General features: G+C 42.3%; 1 protein-coding gene across 4 annotated transcripts in view; it reads left to right on the plus strand.

Moving 5' to 3' along the window:
• LOC148402176 (signal peptide, CUB and EGF-like domain-containing protein 3) overlaps positions 1–18,190 on the plus strand; it is a 60,323-nt gene that overhangs the window by 38,317 nt on the left and 3,816 nt on the right. Inside the window, exons 7-22 of one of the 4 annotated variants that reach the window (XM_088363223.1) lie at positions 2,607–2,654; positions 5,612–5,728; positions 8,111–8,233; positions 10,684–10,800; positions 14,668–14,790; positions 14,905–15,021; positions 15,128–15,223; positions 15,289–15,405; positions 15,484–15,645; positions 15,746–15,949; positions 16,780–16,941; positions 17,022–17,189; positions 17,270–17,431; positions 17,507–17,704; positions 17,780–17,932; positions 18,007–18,086. In XM_088363223.1, the coding sequence (XP_088219349.1) occupies positions 2,607–2,654; positions 5,612–5,728; positions 8,111–8,233; positions 10,684–10,800; positions 14,668–14,790; positions 14,905–15,021; positions 15,128–15,223; positions 15,289–15,405; positions 15,484–15,645; positions 15,746–15,949; positions 16,780–16,941; positions 17,022–17,189; positions 17,270–17,431; positions 17,507–17,704; positions 17,780–17,932; positions 18,007–18,086 (2,147 nt within the window). Of the gene's footprint in view, positions 1–2,581; positions 2,655–5,611; positions 5,729–8,110; positions 8,234–10,683; positions 10,801–14,667; positions 14,791–14,904; positions 15,022–15,127; positions 15,224–15,288; positions 15,406–15,483; positions 15,646–15,745; positions 15,950–16,779; positions 16,942–17,021; positions 17,190–17,269; positions 17,432–17,506; positions 17,705–17,779; positions 17,933–18,006; positions 18,087–18,190 lie in introns of all 4 variants that reach the window. The other 3 variants (XM_088363206.1, XM_088363214.1, XM_088363230.1) reach the window with 3 other exon arrangements.

Consider the following 18,190-nt stretch of genomic DNA (forward strand, 5'->3'; position numbering starts at 1 on the left):
AGATACATGTCGTCCATCGTTGTCTTTTAGATGTCTTTCTGACATGTTTTTTTTTGTGTGGTGTCTCTATATCCATTTTGCTAATACACCAAATCCTGCTCAGCTTGTAAGTGTTCTTGATCCCATTGTGTCTCAACCGGAGTCGTCGTTTGTTTGTCTTTTTAAAGTCAGCTGGGTGTGGAAGACATGCACTTTTCTTGCCTGCACACGCACGCACGCACACACACACGCACACACCCACACACACACACACAAGCACTTTAAGAAATACAGTATTTGCTCAGTTCGAACTCCACAATCAGATGTTTGATTTAAACCGTCAAAGCCAGGTTTATTTTTGCATAAACTGTCTGTGTACCATGCTGGTTCAGATGTCAGAAAGGAGTGGCCATCATGTGGAAATGTTCACGCTGTTGGCAAATCATAAACATTCACAAATAGCAGGCAGATGCAGACATGCTCAGGAGTTCAGTCATCTAAAGAGTTGACACACACACACACACACACACACGCACACACACAAAGTTATCCAAATACCCTCACAAATATACAGCGCATATCGAGCATGCAGACGCACGCATATTGCCCATAACGTAAACACATTTAGCTTTCATTTCAGGTGGTCTTATGTTCATGCTGGCATACTGCAGGCTGTGTGCCCTTTCCCCCTGGCTGCTGATACTTGTTTCTGGATGTTGCATGTTGAGATGGTGGCGGAGGGGGGGAGTTGTGCAGGTTAGGTGGATGTGCATAGTTTGTAGTGTTTATTTCTTTCTCTTAATCTGGCACCACATATAAATGTGGGCAGTAAAGTCTCAAGGGTAAGCGCGCTCCAAACCACACATGCGCACTTCCCTGTCACATACTCCATTACATTCAAGTCTGACCGCAAAAGCGAAGATTTGTTCCGATCCAAGTCAGAGAATTATGATAGGGCAATTGCTTTTCCACAGCCACTTGAATCCCAGCCCACTGAGCAAGCCGCTATAGAAACAAAGTTGTTTCCTTGTAATGGGCCGACATAAAAAGACAGACAATCTGACATTACCTGATTTCGGCCCAAAAAAAATTGTTAGAATGCTGGTTTTGAATTAATTATAGCCTCATTTCCTTATACAAACATTATTTAAAACATTCACTTTATTACTGGTCCCATGAAAGTATGCATGAAAATGTTGCAGCATTTAAAAAAAACAACAAAACATTCAAACACACTGTTGAGCCTGACCCGGACGTTCGAAAATTGAATGTCATTTGGAGGTCATGTTGACGTACAAATGTGGTCCACGACCAGCTGATAGAGTACTGTCATGATCTGGTGATACAGCGGACGTCGCACGTTTGGTGGGAATTTGAATCGCTACCAATTTGTGTACAGTCGTATTTTTCTCAGTTTTTTCATCGTCTTTCCGTGGGCTTGATGTAATTGGTGGCTGGGCAATTATAGGGCCGATAGTTGTCATTAAGTCATTTTCAAATGCACTTCCTAACCAGATGTATTCAAAAAACACCATTTAAAAATGGTCAAAGTGCTTGCAAGCCTACAAAAAGCAAAAATCCACATATAATTGATGTCTATTGAAATGTAGAAGGAAAATTGGGCCCTTTGGGAGATTTTTCTATAAAAACGTAAAAACCGTGAGTTGTCTCACCCCTGAAAATTTAAAATAAAAAAAAAACCTGGGATTCCATGATCCTTACTTTCTAAAGATGTGATTGCTTCGGTAGCATGAAATTAAAGAAGAAACATTCACTGTTATAGAGGAAAAAAATTAAATACTTTTCCCTACCTCTAGTTATGTATGTATGTATGTATGTATGTATGTATGTATGTATGTATGTATGTATGTATGTATGTATGTATGTATGTATGTATGTATGTATGTATGTATGTATTTATTTATTTATTAATTATCAAGGGGCCACTCAGTGAAAATGTGGGCACAGGCCACATGCATTTGGCCATCTCTAATCTAACTGCTTTATTCCATGTTCACGTCTAATAGCGTGCGGCCCCAAATATCCACCTCAAAGCCTATCAAATAAAAAGCACGTGTTTGCTGACGCTAGTACCTGCAGATAAACCTAATATTGTTGAGAAATTCACAGCATAACACAAACAACTTCTGACACCACAATGAAACATAAAACACAAGTCGTCTCGTCTTTCAGCTTGCAGCACTAACCATTCCTCGCTCTGTCTGACCACGCTCACGATACTCTCGCTTCCCAGCAAACAGCTCAACTTACACATCAAACAACAAATACAATGCACTTCCCCCCCAAAGTGTGTGAAGCATTTATTTGCATGACATGCATGCCGTGCGATAACACTTTTGCCTTGAGATGTCACCTTCAATCGTAGTTCTGTCACGCTGCTGTTGCCAATAAGAATCTTCAAGATGCCAAATGTTATTTTCACCGTTTGTATGAGCCAGCTCAGAAGACATAATTCCTCCTCATTATGTTCCTTTTTTTGTGCACGTGCTGTGAAGCTCAGATGATTTACGACAAAGAGCAATGCTGCAAGGTTCAAGTGTAACGCGGGACTAAAGTGGTGTTTTTGCAATGTGTGTGTGTGGGCGTGGGTGTGCGTGTGCATGCAGGGGAGAGGAGTGTCCAGTCCCAGGCAGCCCCACAGCTGTTCCCTAATGGTAAATATGTGTTCCTCTGACTCCTCTCTCTAGGGGTACACGGGTGTGGGGAAGGATAGGAAGCTAACCTCACAGAAAACTATCAGGCCCACAGGAGGGGCATCATCCCTATGACCCTTGACCTCTTCTATCTTCCTCTTTCTTCTCTGAATGCCCTTTTTAATAACAACTGTTGCCTGTGTCAAACCGCACCCTCTTCAAAAACACAGCTGCAAATACAGTTCTTCTCGCAAGCGGCAGAAACTTTATAAAAAGATACCGAGGAGATACTCGAAGCCAGGTTGATGTGTTTTCACACGGAGGGTAATTTGCCACGCTCAACCCCCCCCCATCTTTTTAAATGTGATGCCTTTAAAGACGTTTCTTTGTTTTGATCTGAGTGATCTGAGTGAAATGAAGCTTGCGCTATTTCCAACTCTTAGTTTAAGTGTTCCCCGAATACCATCAGCACAGCCTATTAGCTTCGGCGAAGGAGCCAATAATGAGTCCATGATTGGCACCAAAACAAAGGAGGGGAAATAATAAGAAGTACACCATGTGTAGCAGTAGAAGTGGAATTAACTTAATATGGCAGAAAGGTATAGCTGAAGGTGATGATTGAAAGATTTGATTAGTGGACGCTAAATTGCAAGTTTGAGCTAGACTTTTTTCTTAGACATTTTATAACTTGGCCCATTTGGGGGAAATTGTGCTTCAAAGTTTGAGCATTCATACCTTTGTCGCGTATTCAGTTGAAGATAGGTTGAAAAGCAATTACAAATCATTCTATTTTTTATTTATATTTTAGGCAACATTCCAACTTAATTGGATTTTTTTTTTTATTACCTCTACATTGAAACCCGCCCGACTCAAAACGCTTACGCCCTTCGATGATGTAAAAAAAATTTTTTAGCAGCAGTTGCAGCACCATTTGAAGTATGATGCAAACAAGGTGAAAAAGCAAAAGCTAAATATTTACAGTGTAAAAAGGGCAATTCAATCCAATTAGTGGCACATGTTTTAAGTCAACAAGTACAGCAAACACGGGAGACCTCATGAAACTCAGAGTGGGTAAAGTCTTGCCAGATCAAAGAAGCTCATGTTTTAAATATATCACAACAGGGGCGGTGGGAGGAGGCTCTCTGAGGAGCAGACTGCTCAAGGTAGCCATGGGAGACAACAGCGTGTTTAAGTTCCTACCACCGCACGCGCATCAACAACCACTTTTTCACAATTGAGTTGTCTGATTTATTTCTGGATATTGTGCCCTACTTTCTACTATTTCTGTCCTAGAAAATAGAAAACATTAAAAAAGCTAGGCTGATTTAGTATCTCGCTTTATCACATTAATTTTGTGTGTAGACGTAGCCGATGGTAATTAGCTTTTTATGTTGCACCTCAGAGGAACAGCTTGATTTCTTATCATGTGGTCTCTAACGACAGCTCCGAGATTGATCTGTCTTTCCGTCCTGTTCAGGGTCGCAAGGTGCTTGGGGGTCTACCCCAGGTGACTTTGGGTTATATGCGATCTAAACTGCAGCAGCTCAGCTTCAGGCCAACATATTGGGAAATATCTGCCCGTTGTTAATTGCAGGTCCCGACCCGTTGATGTGGCTGGTGTGCATCCAAAACTCACAAAACCCGACACATTCCATTGCGAGTGCCTTTTCGCCCATCTTCGCTAAGCCAGAATGTCAGAAATACTTCTTTGCTCTCTTGCTAGAGATGTCTGGCTAAGCGTTTTAGAGGCATGTCCTGACACTGTCTTATCGTCATGTCTGCCAACCGTCTCCGCTCAGCATTTTGCAATTATGTGAAACCACAATGCTGAACTCTGTCCTGAGGGTTGAGGGCAGCGGAATCAACCGGAGGGCCCGCTCTACCCGCTGCTATCGGGTTACACATCAGGATATTCAGCCAGTTACGACACTCGACCGAATATTATCAGTAGATTACGAGAATGTTCAACTCACTAGAGCGAAGAAAATGCGATATTGTTTCTCTTGAAGATTTCGTTATCGAGAAACCCAGGGCAGGGCGACCCGCTTCATAACTGTTTGGAATGTTCATTTTTGAGTCAGACGTTCTTGGTCGGGTGTTTATTTTATGTAGCGTGTATCTGATATATTGACGTGTCATGTACAGCCTTCAGCAACAACATGCAATGTTTTCATCTGTTGTCAATGAGACGCCTATTAAACATCAAATGACATCACGCCAAGCACCTGTTTTGCTTGGATGCATCACTTGTGCCGTGTAGCTAAGCATTTATTTTTTTTTGTCCGTGCATTTTGTTTGTTTTTGTGAAGGTGAATAATGTTAGCAATTGCTCCAGTTTGATCCTCATTTGAAATTACTGTGCTTGATTTCCCAACCAGCAGTAAAGAACAGAGTAGATGAGGAGTTACCTCCAATTAAAGTAATAGTTATGAGTTACTTTCATTTGTTTGACCTTAGACGACTTTAAAAAAGCAAAAGTTTGCTCACATTCAGGCTTCTTTGAGGGCACAATGCTTTTTCTCCGCTGTTACTGGAAATCACCGTGAAATTTGTTTCCGGCTATTCCCAGTCACACCGAACTCTGCCACCCGGGCTTGCCCCCCCCCAATCAGCCTGGTCCTGCAGCAACCAGGTAGCTGAAATTGTTATTTCTTCCCCCAAGCACCTGGAAGATTTTGTTACAATCAGACCAAAACAGGAGCCACCTCAGAAACCTGGCTTAGCTGTGTTTGCAACAGGGCATATTGCTAACCATTTGCATTTTTACTATTAACCATTATCGCTCCACCGTCATCATTCAGCATCTGCATCCCAACTCTGTTCTGTCGTTTCTGTGTACAACTAAAACCTCTTCAGTGCTTCTCCTCTTCCTTTTCTTCTGACACAAAAAGCTATTTGAATCTAACAGTGGGCTCAGAGACGTAAGTAGGTCAGGGCAGCATCGTTGATTTTGATGGCCGTTGTCTGTTTCCCCGCAGAGACCTGCGCAGTGAACAATGGTGGCTGTGATAGCACGTGTCACGATTCAGTGACTGGTGTTCGCTGTAGCTGTCCTGTCGGCTTCACGCTGCAGCCGGACCGCAAGACCTGCAAAGGTGACTTTTCGCTCGTGTTTAATATGCAGCCGCTCATTGGACTCATTTAGTGGCGTGTGGGATTTGATTATGCATTTCAACCAAATGGCTTCATATTGAATCAATCACAGCAGTGAACACAGCAAGGACACTTCATTAATTGAATTGGTAGCGAGGAAGTTGACCTTCCAGTTTCCAGATCAAATTATTACAGACGCAGATTCTATTTATGGTTTCATTAGGTAACATGTGACATAGTTTGACAGTTTTTCCTCAACTCTAATCCTTCACGCATACATTTCAAGACATTTAGGCCAATTAGAGACTTGCTTGCTTGTGGTCCAGCATGACTGCGCAGAACGTGGTCCATAATTACACGGTTGAGAACTATGCTTGTACCCCCAGGTGCCAAGCCAGAAAATTTAATTTTGAGTATTTTTATTTTTTTTCCAGGAATTTATTTCCACATTTAGCCCGTTCCCCCGCAGTAAACATTTTTATCACTGAATTTTTATCAGAATTTTCTGAAGAGTTTTATTTTCTAAGCCCCACCATCACCCCCCCCCCAAGGAAAAAAAGCTTAGCTCCGCCAATGTTGTGACATCCCAGTAATTCAGCCCTTCAGCCTAACCCCTAAATTTCTGCTCCATCTGCTTAGTTTTTACCCAAATGAAGTTTTGGAAAACAGTTCAACTCGTTCATGGACAGAGGCGTTTAACGGCTGTCATTTTGCATTCCTAAACAATGATCATTCGTGGTCCGTGGAATCCCTCCAACTCGGTGTTTGAAAAGTTATCCTTTCCACAGCAAGTCAGGCTGGTGCAGGCTTAATAACCCTTCTTGCTTGAACTGATGAAGCCTTCTCGGATGAGAGGCAAAACATCTTCTAAAACAATCAATACGGTCCAGTTTCAATCATTTGGGTGCCTCGAGAATCAGATGAGCAAGATGAAAGAGAAGCACAGCTCGTCTAACAAACCAAAGTGATTGTCGCTTTCAAGACTATCAACGATGATTATTTGAACAGTCTCTAGATGCACTCTCCCTTTCAGTTTCAGTAGTTTTTGTCCCGGTACCAGCTTTCCAAGTCAAAAAGTCTTATTTATATGAACGCTAACAGAATAAAATAAGCATTATATCAGGATACTGAGGAAACAAATATTTTACCCAAAGACAGTGAGAAGACACAGTGTCCAAAAAAATCTTTTTCCTACAGCTTGGAATCGCACACTAACAACTAACAACAAAGTCCATCTTCTGCTGTTAGTTTGGTTTGAGAGGAAAGCGCAGGAAAATAAACGTCGGTCCTTGTGGGTCGGCCACTTCTGAAGAGTGGAAAAGATGATCAAAACGTATTTGGAATAATTATTCAAGATGGACCCGAATGAGTTCCAAGGCAAAACACCATCCAGACAGAGATGGACACATGATATATTGATTGGGTATTGGCTGAAGAAATAAAGTGCCCACTAATCAGAAGAAGATGGCTAATGAGGATTTGGAGGCCTGGCTCAATCGTTAGAGCCAAATGCATTCTGCTTGCAGTATTTTCTGCTTAAAGAGATAACATGTTAAATGTAAGTATGACGTACCATGAACACACTGCCAATTTTTGTGTCTTAAGAATCCAGGCTTTCAGTCCTGCGTATGTCTTTTTATTTATTAAAAAAATGACGTGGGTCTGAAAACGATACTTTCAATTAGGGCTGTGTGGCCTTACAAAAAAAAAAATGGACTCTTGACATAAATTCCAAATTCTAATGTTAATTCGCTCATAGCAAATGACAATGGCAAAAATCCAAACATGTTAAGCTTTTTTGGGGGGGTCCCCCCCTTCTGGTATTTGGTTTCTTCCTCCTAATAACAAACAAGCTTTAAAACGGTTTATTTCTTCCCAGCATTTTTCCCCTAGCATTAACTTATAAGTATTAGTCATTAAAAAGTGCATCCTCTTTGAGAAATGTACCTTTCGTCAAAACATGCATGTTAAATGTGATTCTTAATAAATTACCATTTTAAATGTTCAATAGTCATATCATAAAATGAGCCGTCAAACCTCATTGTCGCAAATTTTAAATTATTGGATACAATGGCTTTATTGCCATGACCTACTTTCAATGTAACTTTTGTTTGTTTGTTTCACTGAATGAAATGAAAATATTTTTCTTATAGCATGGAATGAAATACACTTCCTGATTTTAGATTTTTGTTGTCAACTTTTGTCATTACAAATGTTTGTCCCATATTCCAGAAAGCGGATAGATATTTTTTAGTCATATTTATTCCAAGGTAAATCATAAGGACATCACTTAATCAGGTATCTGCATAGCTCTCTAATTGCAAGTTCTGCTTTTGTCATATTGTCATATGTGACCTCTCCTGTCGCTGTTTTCCCTCTCGCAGACATTGATGAGTGCCGGCTTAACAACGGGGGTTGTGACCACGTGTGTCGGAACACAGTGGGCAGCTTTGAGTGCAGCTGCAAAAAAGGTTACAAGCTGCTGACCAACGAGAGAACGTGTCAAGGTAGGGAGACGCTTATATGTGTGCCTTCACTTCACAAATGCGGCAATGAAACAATTACAAAAAAGGATTCGGTATTTATATTTGAAAGCACACATACTTGTGCATTCACGGAGCACAAAAAAACGTCTGCACATAGGTGTGGGAAATTACATTCTCGATTTCTAAAACCTCTCCTTGTTGGATAAATGAAGCCACCTCAAGAACATCTGGTAGAAGAAAGCAAGCAGGCTGAAACTACTGAGATGAGTTCAGCCTCATGCCGAGTCGAAAAACGCAAGACATGCCACGTTCTTTAATCTTCTGCTTTTTACTCGTGTGGTCAATCACGCTGCCGCCTGGTTCGCATCAGCATCTTGCATTTGCTTTCCAGCACAACCAGATAAACATCATATGTGTGAAAAGAAAACAGCGTGTCCCTTCGTGTGCTTTTTGTCACTTCAAATCTATTTTGGGTACAAGGCGTTTTCTCTTGTTACTTGGAAGCCTCATAATGATAAGTGAGAAAACGTGCAAAGCTTTTTATTTCACCAAAAAAAAAGAAAAAGCTTTTCAAAACTTGTTCTCAGGAGTAAAAATAAGGAGATTAACGGAGATTATCTGCAAAGGAGCGAGGCCAGATTTACACTCTGAGTGTGATCTGCGCTGCAGTGAGTCGACGCTGAGACATTAAATACACTTAAATAGCGGTTTAGCATCTCTCTCTCTCTCTCTCTCGCTCTCTCTTGCCCTCTCTCGCACTCTCTCTTGCTCTCTCTCTCTTGCTCTCTCTCACTCTCTCTCGCTTTCTCTCACTCTCTCTCACTCTCTCTCACTCTCTCTCTCGCTCTCCCTCTCTCTCTCTCTCTCTCTCGCTCTCTCTCTCTCTCTCTGGGGTGTTGAGATGCGCCAACTGAATGCTAAAGTTATCTTGGTTTAAACAGTCACGGTGCTTCCTCGCCGTCAGTGGACCGTGGCCCATATATCAGGATGGGGCATGTCTGCTGAACCGGGGCCAGCATTCCAAACTCAACACCCCCCTGTGTTATCGTCTGCTTCTGCCTTCTAATCCACATGAGGGCGGTCCAGGACACGTTCTTTGCATCCCGTAACGTCTGCAACGACACTCTTAACTGGCATTACCTCACATTTCTTTTAGGTGTTTTATAGATTTGATGATTTGATGCCATATTATAATTCTCATCAGTCTTCGGGCCTCGTAGAAGGAGGCTAATGTTTCCGTTTTAGTGATGTTGCCCTGCCCAGGTCGTGCATACTTCACCTGAACTGACTGGTAAATAAGGGTTGCGCGAGTCCCAGCTGTCTTAGAGCGGAGACTCGGCAGCACACATTACATAATGATAAGTTACGCATCGACATCCCCTATTGCAACACCGGATTCAGTCAGCACTTTAAATCCCAACATGGCTCAGCTTGCGCAGTTGTGCTGAGTGCAAATAAAGCTTGATAATCCTAAAAGAAATCCACACAGAAACACAAAATTTGACTCTGGTTCTCTGCGGGTCACAGTTCTCCACCACTCTCACTTTACAGTCAATAATGTCAAGGTACCATACCTCCAAAGCAAATATTCAATCGGTGCTTTGGCGCGCTTGTCACCTGTAACCAACCTTTCAGAATACCAAGGCAAGGCAGCATGAAGCCTTCTCGGATTATTTGTAGAGTGCATTTCTTATACAAGGTAACTCAATGTGCTTCAGTTGATTTAAAGTACATTTAAAAGCAAGTCAAAAGACTCAGACAGTTCAAAGCAACATGGAGAAATAAAAGTAGCTTACTAACAAAACATACAGTGCAAGAACAGAAATCTAAGGAAATGCATTGAAAAACCTGACAACCTGGATTTGAAAACATTTTCATTTGCGGCTGACTTCACTTCGGTTGGCAGTTTAATCCATTTGCATGCAGCATAACGGCTAAATGCTGCTTCACCATGTTTAACTCTGTACACCACCATTTAACTCTTTTCCTTGTACATATGATGCCAAAGTGAACAGCTTAACAAATTTGCAAACATGTTATGGGAACATTTGTCTTGCACAGCATTCGGAGAAATGTTTTTGAGCAGTTGTCACACTCTTATTATAATTTGACATGTGGTGCGTTGCAATCTCTGGACTCTTATTGTATCTTTTAGATGGAAAAGAAAAAGATTGACAGATGCTCAGAGGGAAGAAAGAAAACACACTTGGCCACCTATTATCAGCTGACACCTGCTGCTGCTACTCACCATTTCCAAAAGTTTTCAATTCCATTTCGCATCAAAATGAAAAACTTAGTGACTGCAGGGGGGCAATCAAAGCAACAGACATGGGAGCAAAAGTACCAAGCTTGGTTGTTGTTTTGATGTGGCCCATTGAAATGCATGATAAACAATACAAAGGGTGTCCTGCTGTTTGTGATTTTTGGGTGATGGCAACATTTCTAACTGTCTCTCTTTCCATCTTGTGCAGACATTGACGAGTGCTCCTTTGACCGCGCCTGCGACCATTTCTGTGTCAACTCTGCAGGAAGCTTTCAGTGCCTTTGTCACAAGGGCTACGTCCTCTACGGCTTGGCGCACTGTGGAGGTGAGCCAGCGACGCATATTTAAAAAAAAAAAAATTATAAATCACCTGGCTATCACATTTCCTTTTCCTCTTCAACACCTCAATGAGTTTCTGTCATTAGAACAGGAAGAAGCAGAGTGATTTATTTAAATTCATAAAAAGGTGTTAGCATGTTGAAACCTTCTGCACGCCATGTCAGCTTCAATATGTATAAAAGTGAAGGTATGCCAGATGCCCAGGTTGCCCTTGAAGAGACTCTTAAGTATTCTTTTGAAAGGCTGGGAAAAAAACAATGTTTTGTAATTAGATTAGTCTGAAAAGCTCTCGAGTCTTAAGATCTCTCAACCAACAATTCAACAGGATTTTTTATTACCATGGTTTCAGGGTGTAAAGTCTTTACACCGAGCGGCTCATTAATCTGAATGTCACCACACTGAGAATATAACATAAAAAAAAGTCCCTTCGTGCAACCGCATCTAAAGACAAAATGTAACTAAATGCTGGCTGTGATGGATTACCCAGCTCAAGCTGGTTTAAGTCTTTGCAAGTTGATTTCCAAATCGACTCAAATGAGCAGAAACAGGTGGCTGCCCGGAAGGCAGGAAATCAATCTAAGATTACGCTACACTTGGCAGCGATGTAAAGCATAGGTGATTTGTGCTGTAGTTAATGGACTTGAACACCATTTCAAAAATGTGTTAGGCTACTTCACTTCAAGGTGGAGCGTGACCTATGACACTCCAGTTCTGTGGACCAGATAGGCCACAGAATAAGCTCTGAAGGATGGGTGTGTCACAGCTCCCTGACATGTGGAAAGAGACCTGCTTGAGCACATCAGGCGTCTCGTTGAGTTTGTGCATATCGCCGCGGACTATCTTCCGCTGTCTCTGAAGCCTCAGGGCCTCACTCACTCGCATTGCAGGCGAGACAGTTTGAAGATTAAGTATAGGATTTTTTTGAATGGGTTAAATGACGTTTGACACACAGTATACTCAGTGCAAAGTCCAAACGAATCATGTACTACAAAAAACACAACATTTAAAAACATTTAAGAGCTTGAAAGGGTGCTACGGGGCACTAACCCCCCCCCCCCGACTCAAATCAGACTCTCGGGTATTTTCCAAATTTCCAGGAATTTCTTCACACATTTACCCCCGTAGGGCTCATATGATGAATGATAATCAGTGTTTTCTGAAGAATTTCTTGGGTTTGCAAAAACAAATTAATGTTTTGCAAACACCTACTTGTCTTGTTCACATTTTTTACCTCGTTTATTTGCATTCCTGAACCTCAGTGTTTTTCTTCTCCTGTCTAATAATGGCTTTAGACGCACACTTCGTGGTGATTCCGAAGCAGCCGTTATTTTTCCGTAGTGAATCTAAGATTATCCATACGACCTTGTACTCCCAAATCTTTTGCATATTGAGCATTTATACAAATAAATCAATGTTATACTAAGCACTATCTGGGAGGTTCTTGTGCTACAAAACTCTGTGTAAAATGTGTGCTGCTCTCACAAAGCAACTTTTTTTTTTTTTTTTGAGGAAATAAAAGCACTGACAATATATTTTTTGGGCTTTTTCTCTCGTGATGGACTGACCTGACCAACATAAAGCACGTTCTGCCATTGTTTAGAACGCTGGTGATGAATGGCCGTTTATCGCCTCTGTCTGAACTATTAGATAACCCTGAAGATTTATTGAGCTCCCCCCACTGTACATCCTCACTCGACGCTCATAACTAAGCTTAGCTTGCTCCCGCTGTGCTTCATCAACCCCGAAAATATCGCAGAGGGCCGGGCTCAGTGTTTTAACAACAGGTCGGCACTCGACAAACCCAATCAGGTCGGCGACCTGCTGTCGAGTATTGTGCCGTGACCTGTCAGCATTCTTCCCAAGTGAGACTTTGTTTACCGGAACAATCGGCTTGCTTTTTTGCTTATCTGCTAAGAAAATACACTCAGTGCCATTTTAAAATGTTCCAGGTCTCATACGCAAAGCACAAATACATTCCTGGCATGTGTGTGTACTCATTAATATTGATTTAAAAGCCAAAATCAAAGGCAAGAACTCCCCCTCTTTCACTACTTCAACAATGGTGGCAACAGATATTTGTTAAATTTGTCAAAACATCACAAATCCATGAAGTCAGTCCCTCTCGCTGGTGTAGGCATTGATTCCACATTTCAATTTGTCTTTTCTACTTTCTTTGTTCCTCTTGACTCGTCTGTCTGTGTAAAAAGGAAAAAGGCCTAAGGGGATTTGCAGAAAGGTCAGCGGAGATCTATTTGATTGTATTTCAAGGATGGAAAGGAATAAAAGAAGTCAAAACAACAGTTTCTGGCAGATGAGCAGCGCTTCCATCAGATATTCATTAGAGTTTTTCGTCCTTTAAATCGAGTGCTTTGATGCGGAGGGTAAGCAGCGCATCTCTCGCCATGTTTCCAAGGCGCTCTGAGCGACACATTGGCAGACTGCGCTTGATGAAGTCATCATCCTCTTTGGGGAATGAAGACCATACTTCATTTTTTTTTTTTTTTTGACTCAGGCTGAGCGATTGAATGAGATGAGCAGGAGCGTTTCATTTCAACAGTCAGCATCATTAATCACTGACATTATCTCTGTCTCTATCAGTTACTTTGACTCTTTATTTTATTCTTTCTCTTGACCTGTATACCGTCCTAGTAGGTCCTGGAAAAAAAAATTCTCTAAATGTTTGTATCCCCTCAGCATTTTTTTTTTTATTTTTTAGTGTTTGTAGGCCTGCTTGTGTTAGCGAGCGGGATATCAGTCTTCCTCACTGCGATGTTTTGACCAATAAATTGAAAGTGGACTCTGTGGACTGCAACGGTGCAAACACATTCCATCTATCCATCCATTTTATATACCACGCTCATCATGTTCAGGGTCACGGCAGGGCCTGGAGCCTGTCCCGGTGACTCCACCCTAGGCTGACAGTTAAAGCAATGTACTAAGGCTGGATTTACACTTTACACTCCAAGTGCTGCGATTCCATTTTTTTTTTTTTTTTTTTTTTTGGGTGTGTGTGAATTGAAAGCGTGCAAGCTACAAAAACATCTAAGTGATAAGAGCCACTGGACAATCCACACAGCTATACTTTGGTCTTCCTCAAATGTCAGATGGACCTGTGGGACGAGCAATGCACTAACAATGATGCACCCTTAAAATAAAACGGTTTTGTTTCTACAAAAATTCAGTCTCTAATTATAATCATTTATTCACCTTTAGTTTTAAAAACAAACAAGTTTTGCTTTTCTTCTTTCTATCTCTTTATTCCTCCAAAACCAAACAAGCTTTGTAACAAAGCAATATCGTGTCTCAACTTCCACAGAAACAAGTGAAATATTTCTTTTTATGTTCTTTGCAGGTAAAAATAGTAAAAAGGTGGACAGTGATAACCACTCCTTAATAAATTAATACATTTATATTTCGGTAGTTTGGGTCAAAGGTTTCCAAAACGTATGTCAATAAGTCACTGCTTTGATTGCCTTTCTCTGGAAAACACAGAAAATAATGTGACAATAGTTCCACTCTTCGTGGCTGCTTCTGAAGATAGTCTATTAAAAAAACAGACAGCACCAAACAGAGAGGTTGGAAAAGTCCCTATTTTAGCAATGTTGACTGTTTAAACTTGCGCCTCACTGTCAGCGGTTGTTAGAACAAGCGAGAACTCATTTGAACTAGAGAAGCCACTAAAAAAAAAAAAAAACACTTAAAAAAATAAAACCTTGCTGAGCAATAGACAATCAGTAAAAATGATTTATCTCTAGCTATAATGTCGTGACGGTGATGTATTTTTCCACCTTGGATGAAATGCAAAACACTTTTCTGTAATGCAAGGCCAATCAATGTCTCCTATGTTTTTCAGATATTGATGAATGCAGTATAAATCGAGGAGGATGTAAATATGGTTGCATTAACACTCTGGGAAGCTACGAGTGTACCTGCCCACCTGGATACAAGTTGCACTGGAACAGAAAAGACTGCATTGGTACGTAGCAACACTGCCCTCTAGTGGTAAAAAGCAATCTGTGTTCCCAGCTCTATTTCAACGCGTTATTTTGCATCATTGTTTGATATGTCCTCCACTGTCTTGTCACCTCAGAGTTGGTGAAATGCCCTCCAGGCCTTGTGGCCCCTAAGGCTACTCTGACCTGTAGCAAAACGGGCAAGAAGGAGAGCTGCTCGCTCACTTGTGCCTCCAAGGCACACTATCTGGCAGGTATGAATGAATGCATAGCTGCAACCTTCAAATATGTTTGTGTTTGACAACTACTCATTTAAAAAATAAATCCATATTTCAATTTTGCTTGCGTGTCTTCTAAAAGAGTCTGACAACAGCTACTCAGTGAGTTGCGGCATCCCCATCGTCCGAGGGAAGTCTCCCGTTCGGCTCAACTCCAGCAGCAGTCAGAGCTGCATAGGTGCCAACTTTAAATCGTTTGCTTTTGTTCGATGTTTGGCATCCTACTCACATCTTTGTCTGTAGAGACTTTGGCCCCGCCAGTGAAGCAGACGGCGTCTTTCAAGATTAAAAATGCCAAATGCCACCTGCATCCTAAACTGACTGGCAGGACGGAAGACAGGGGGCGGACCCTAGGACCAGGTCTGCCCTGATTTGGATTTGTCAATACATATATCAACATGCCATTGGCTGACTGACTGTGATGCTATTTTTCCGCAGGAGGTGGTCAGCCATGCAGTAACTGCCTGGTGACTTTTGTCAATCTCAAATGTGACTCGTCAAAGAAAACAAAAGGGCGGCGTGCTCGCAACCCTGCTAACAAAGAGGTAACACGCATAACTTTGGAGCTGGAAGCGGAGGTCAAAGCTGGAGACACAACAGGTCAGTCTTGCCATGCAACGACGATGTCGAGCAGCCATTTTAATGTGCGTTTGTCTTCAGAGATGTAACTGCTTGAAGTTATTTTCTTTTCCCATGCCAGGGAGTTGTAACCTCAGTTGCTTGAGGCAACGTATGGAGAAGCAAGTTAAGACCTACATCAAGGCTCTTAAGAAGTCCATCAACCAAGAGCGCTTCCTCATCAGAGTTGCCGGTTTGGAGTATGAGGTGGCCCAGAAACTTCCGCAGGCCGCTCCCGCTCAAGAGAACTGCGGCCCAGGCTCGGAAAAGGACAGTGGCCGATGCGGTAAGAATTCACCTCATTCACTTTCCTTAACTTTGATCGCAAAATGAAAGGCAGACATTTTGTGATGTAATGAGCATCATTTAGTATCAATATAGCAATTTGAAAATAATTAATTGATCAGTTTAACATATTTCTTCAAAGGCTCAGTTTATCAAAAAATAACTTTTTTGCTGACGCAAACTATACAAGTTTAAGTTGTAATATCAGCAGTCACCACTAGATGGCAGACGTCTCAGTTGCGCTTGCGCTACTACTGCCATATGCTACAATGTGAATAAGTCAAATCATTTTGAGATTCATAATGACATCCAGATCAGACATAATAACAGGTTAATGTTAAAAGTTTGTGGGATTTTATTTTTATGGGAAAAAATGAACAAGATGAGTTTTTGCAATAAATGTTCAGCAGTTTTGTGCCATGGTCACTTTTATGCTCAAGAGTCCTTTGCACTGGAAAAAAATAACTCGGTGTGTAATTAGTTTTTGGATTGTTCAAACCCTTTGTTGTTAAAGGCTGCATCTTTTATTCATGCAACGAGCTTGAAATATATTAAGATATTTTGATTGGTTCTGTAAAAAAAAAATGGCATGCAGGTATTTTTGTATATATTTAAAATGACACTCTTTGTCATAAAACTGATTAAGAAGTGCAGTAGAGCTAATAAAAAATTACGGCCCTCCACCATCATTTACTTTAAGTTGCCCATCCCTGGCTGTAGCAGATGGTTATCAAAACGATCATGTAAAATGATTGTAATTGAACTATAAAACAAATAATAGACTCATGGCGCTTCCTTGTTACTGGAGCTGTTGTGGATTTTGTTTTTCAGTCAGGTGCTTGCCAGGCTCGTACTATCACGGTGAGCAGGAGCGTTGCGTCCAGTGTCCGCCTGGCACCTTCCAGGAGAGGGAGGGGCAGCTGGCGTGCGATCTGTGTCCGGGCAGCGACGGCCACGGACCCACGGGAGCGCGAAACATTTCATCGTGTGCAGGTAGTAAAAATCCAACTTCCAGATGCAGTCCCGGTCAAACGTTCTTACCAAATGTCATGTGGCTTGTCTGTGCTCCGCAGGCCAGTGTCCCACCGGGTTCTTCTCGAGCGACGGCTTCAAGCCTTGCCAGCCGTGTCCCCAGGGCACATACCAGCCGGATTTGGGTCGGACGTTGTGCTTTCCTTGCGGGGGAGGCCTGAGCACCAAGCGTGAGGGAGCGAGCTCTTTCCATGATTGTGAGGTCAAAGGTGAGAGGAGCGTGCATGGAAGCCATCTGAGGGAAAAAAAAAAAATGCTGATGTCATGTGTGTCTTCATTGGTGCTGCAGTGCAGTGTTCTCCGGGTCACTACTACAACACCACGGTGCACAGGTGCATCCGCTGCCCAGTGGGAACCTATCAGACGGAGTTTAGGCAGAACTACTGTATTACCTGCCCCGGAAACACCACCACGGATTTTGATGGCGCCACGAGTGTCTCGCAGTGCAAGAGTGAGTGTCTGAAAGACAGTTTGAGGATTTCACTTTGGAGTCAGACAGTAATGCGTCGAGTTTGTGCACGTCTAGACAGGCAGTGTGGCGGCGAGATGGGCGAGTTCATGGGCTACATCGAGTCCCCCAACTACCCGGGAAATTACCCGGCAAACGTGGAGTGCATTTGGAACATCAACCCGCCCAGCAAGCGCAAGATTCTCATTGTGGTGCCGGAGATCTTCCTGCCCTCGGAGGATGAATGCGGAGATGTGCTGGTGATGAGGAAGAACTGTGAGTGTGAGCGTCAGCGGGGGCCACCGCGTCCCTATACTTGATTCATCATTGCCCTTTCTGTGCTCTTGCAAGGGTCAGCTACGTCCATCACCACCTACGAGACATGTCAGACGTACGAGCGGCCCATCGCCTTCACGGCGCGCTCCAGGCGCCTCTGGATTAACTTCAAGTCCAACGAGGCCAACAGTGCCAGGGGCTTCCAGATTCCCTACGTGACTTATGACGGTACATCATTCAAATGGCTTGCGGCACTTCTGAGCATCTCATGAAGATTCATTGTGTTGTCTGTGTAACTTCAGAGGACTATGAACAGCTGGTTGAGGACATCGTACGGGACGGAAGACTCTACGCTTCAGAAAACCATCAAGAAATCCTCAAGGTTTGCTCTACTAGCCATTATTACTCGACGCTAGAAAATCAATGGGTGGAAGTGGTGAGGCTACATTAACTTTGACCTTAACTCTGAAAGAAGAACTTCACCCC

The sequence above is a fragment of the Syngnathus floridae genome, chromosome 2 (assembly GCF_059516105.1).
Source record: "Syngnathus floridae isolate MCC-2025c chromosome 2, RoL_Sflo_1.0, whole genome shotgun sequence".
In the NCBI taxonomy this organism is placed as follows: domain Eukaryota; kingdom Metazoa; phylum Chordata; class Actinopteri; order Syngnathiformes; family Syngnathidae; genus Syngnathus; species Syngnathus floridae.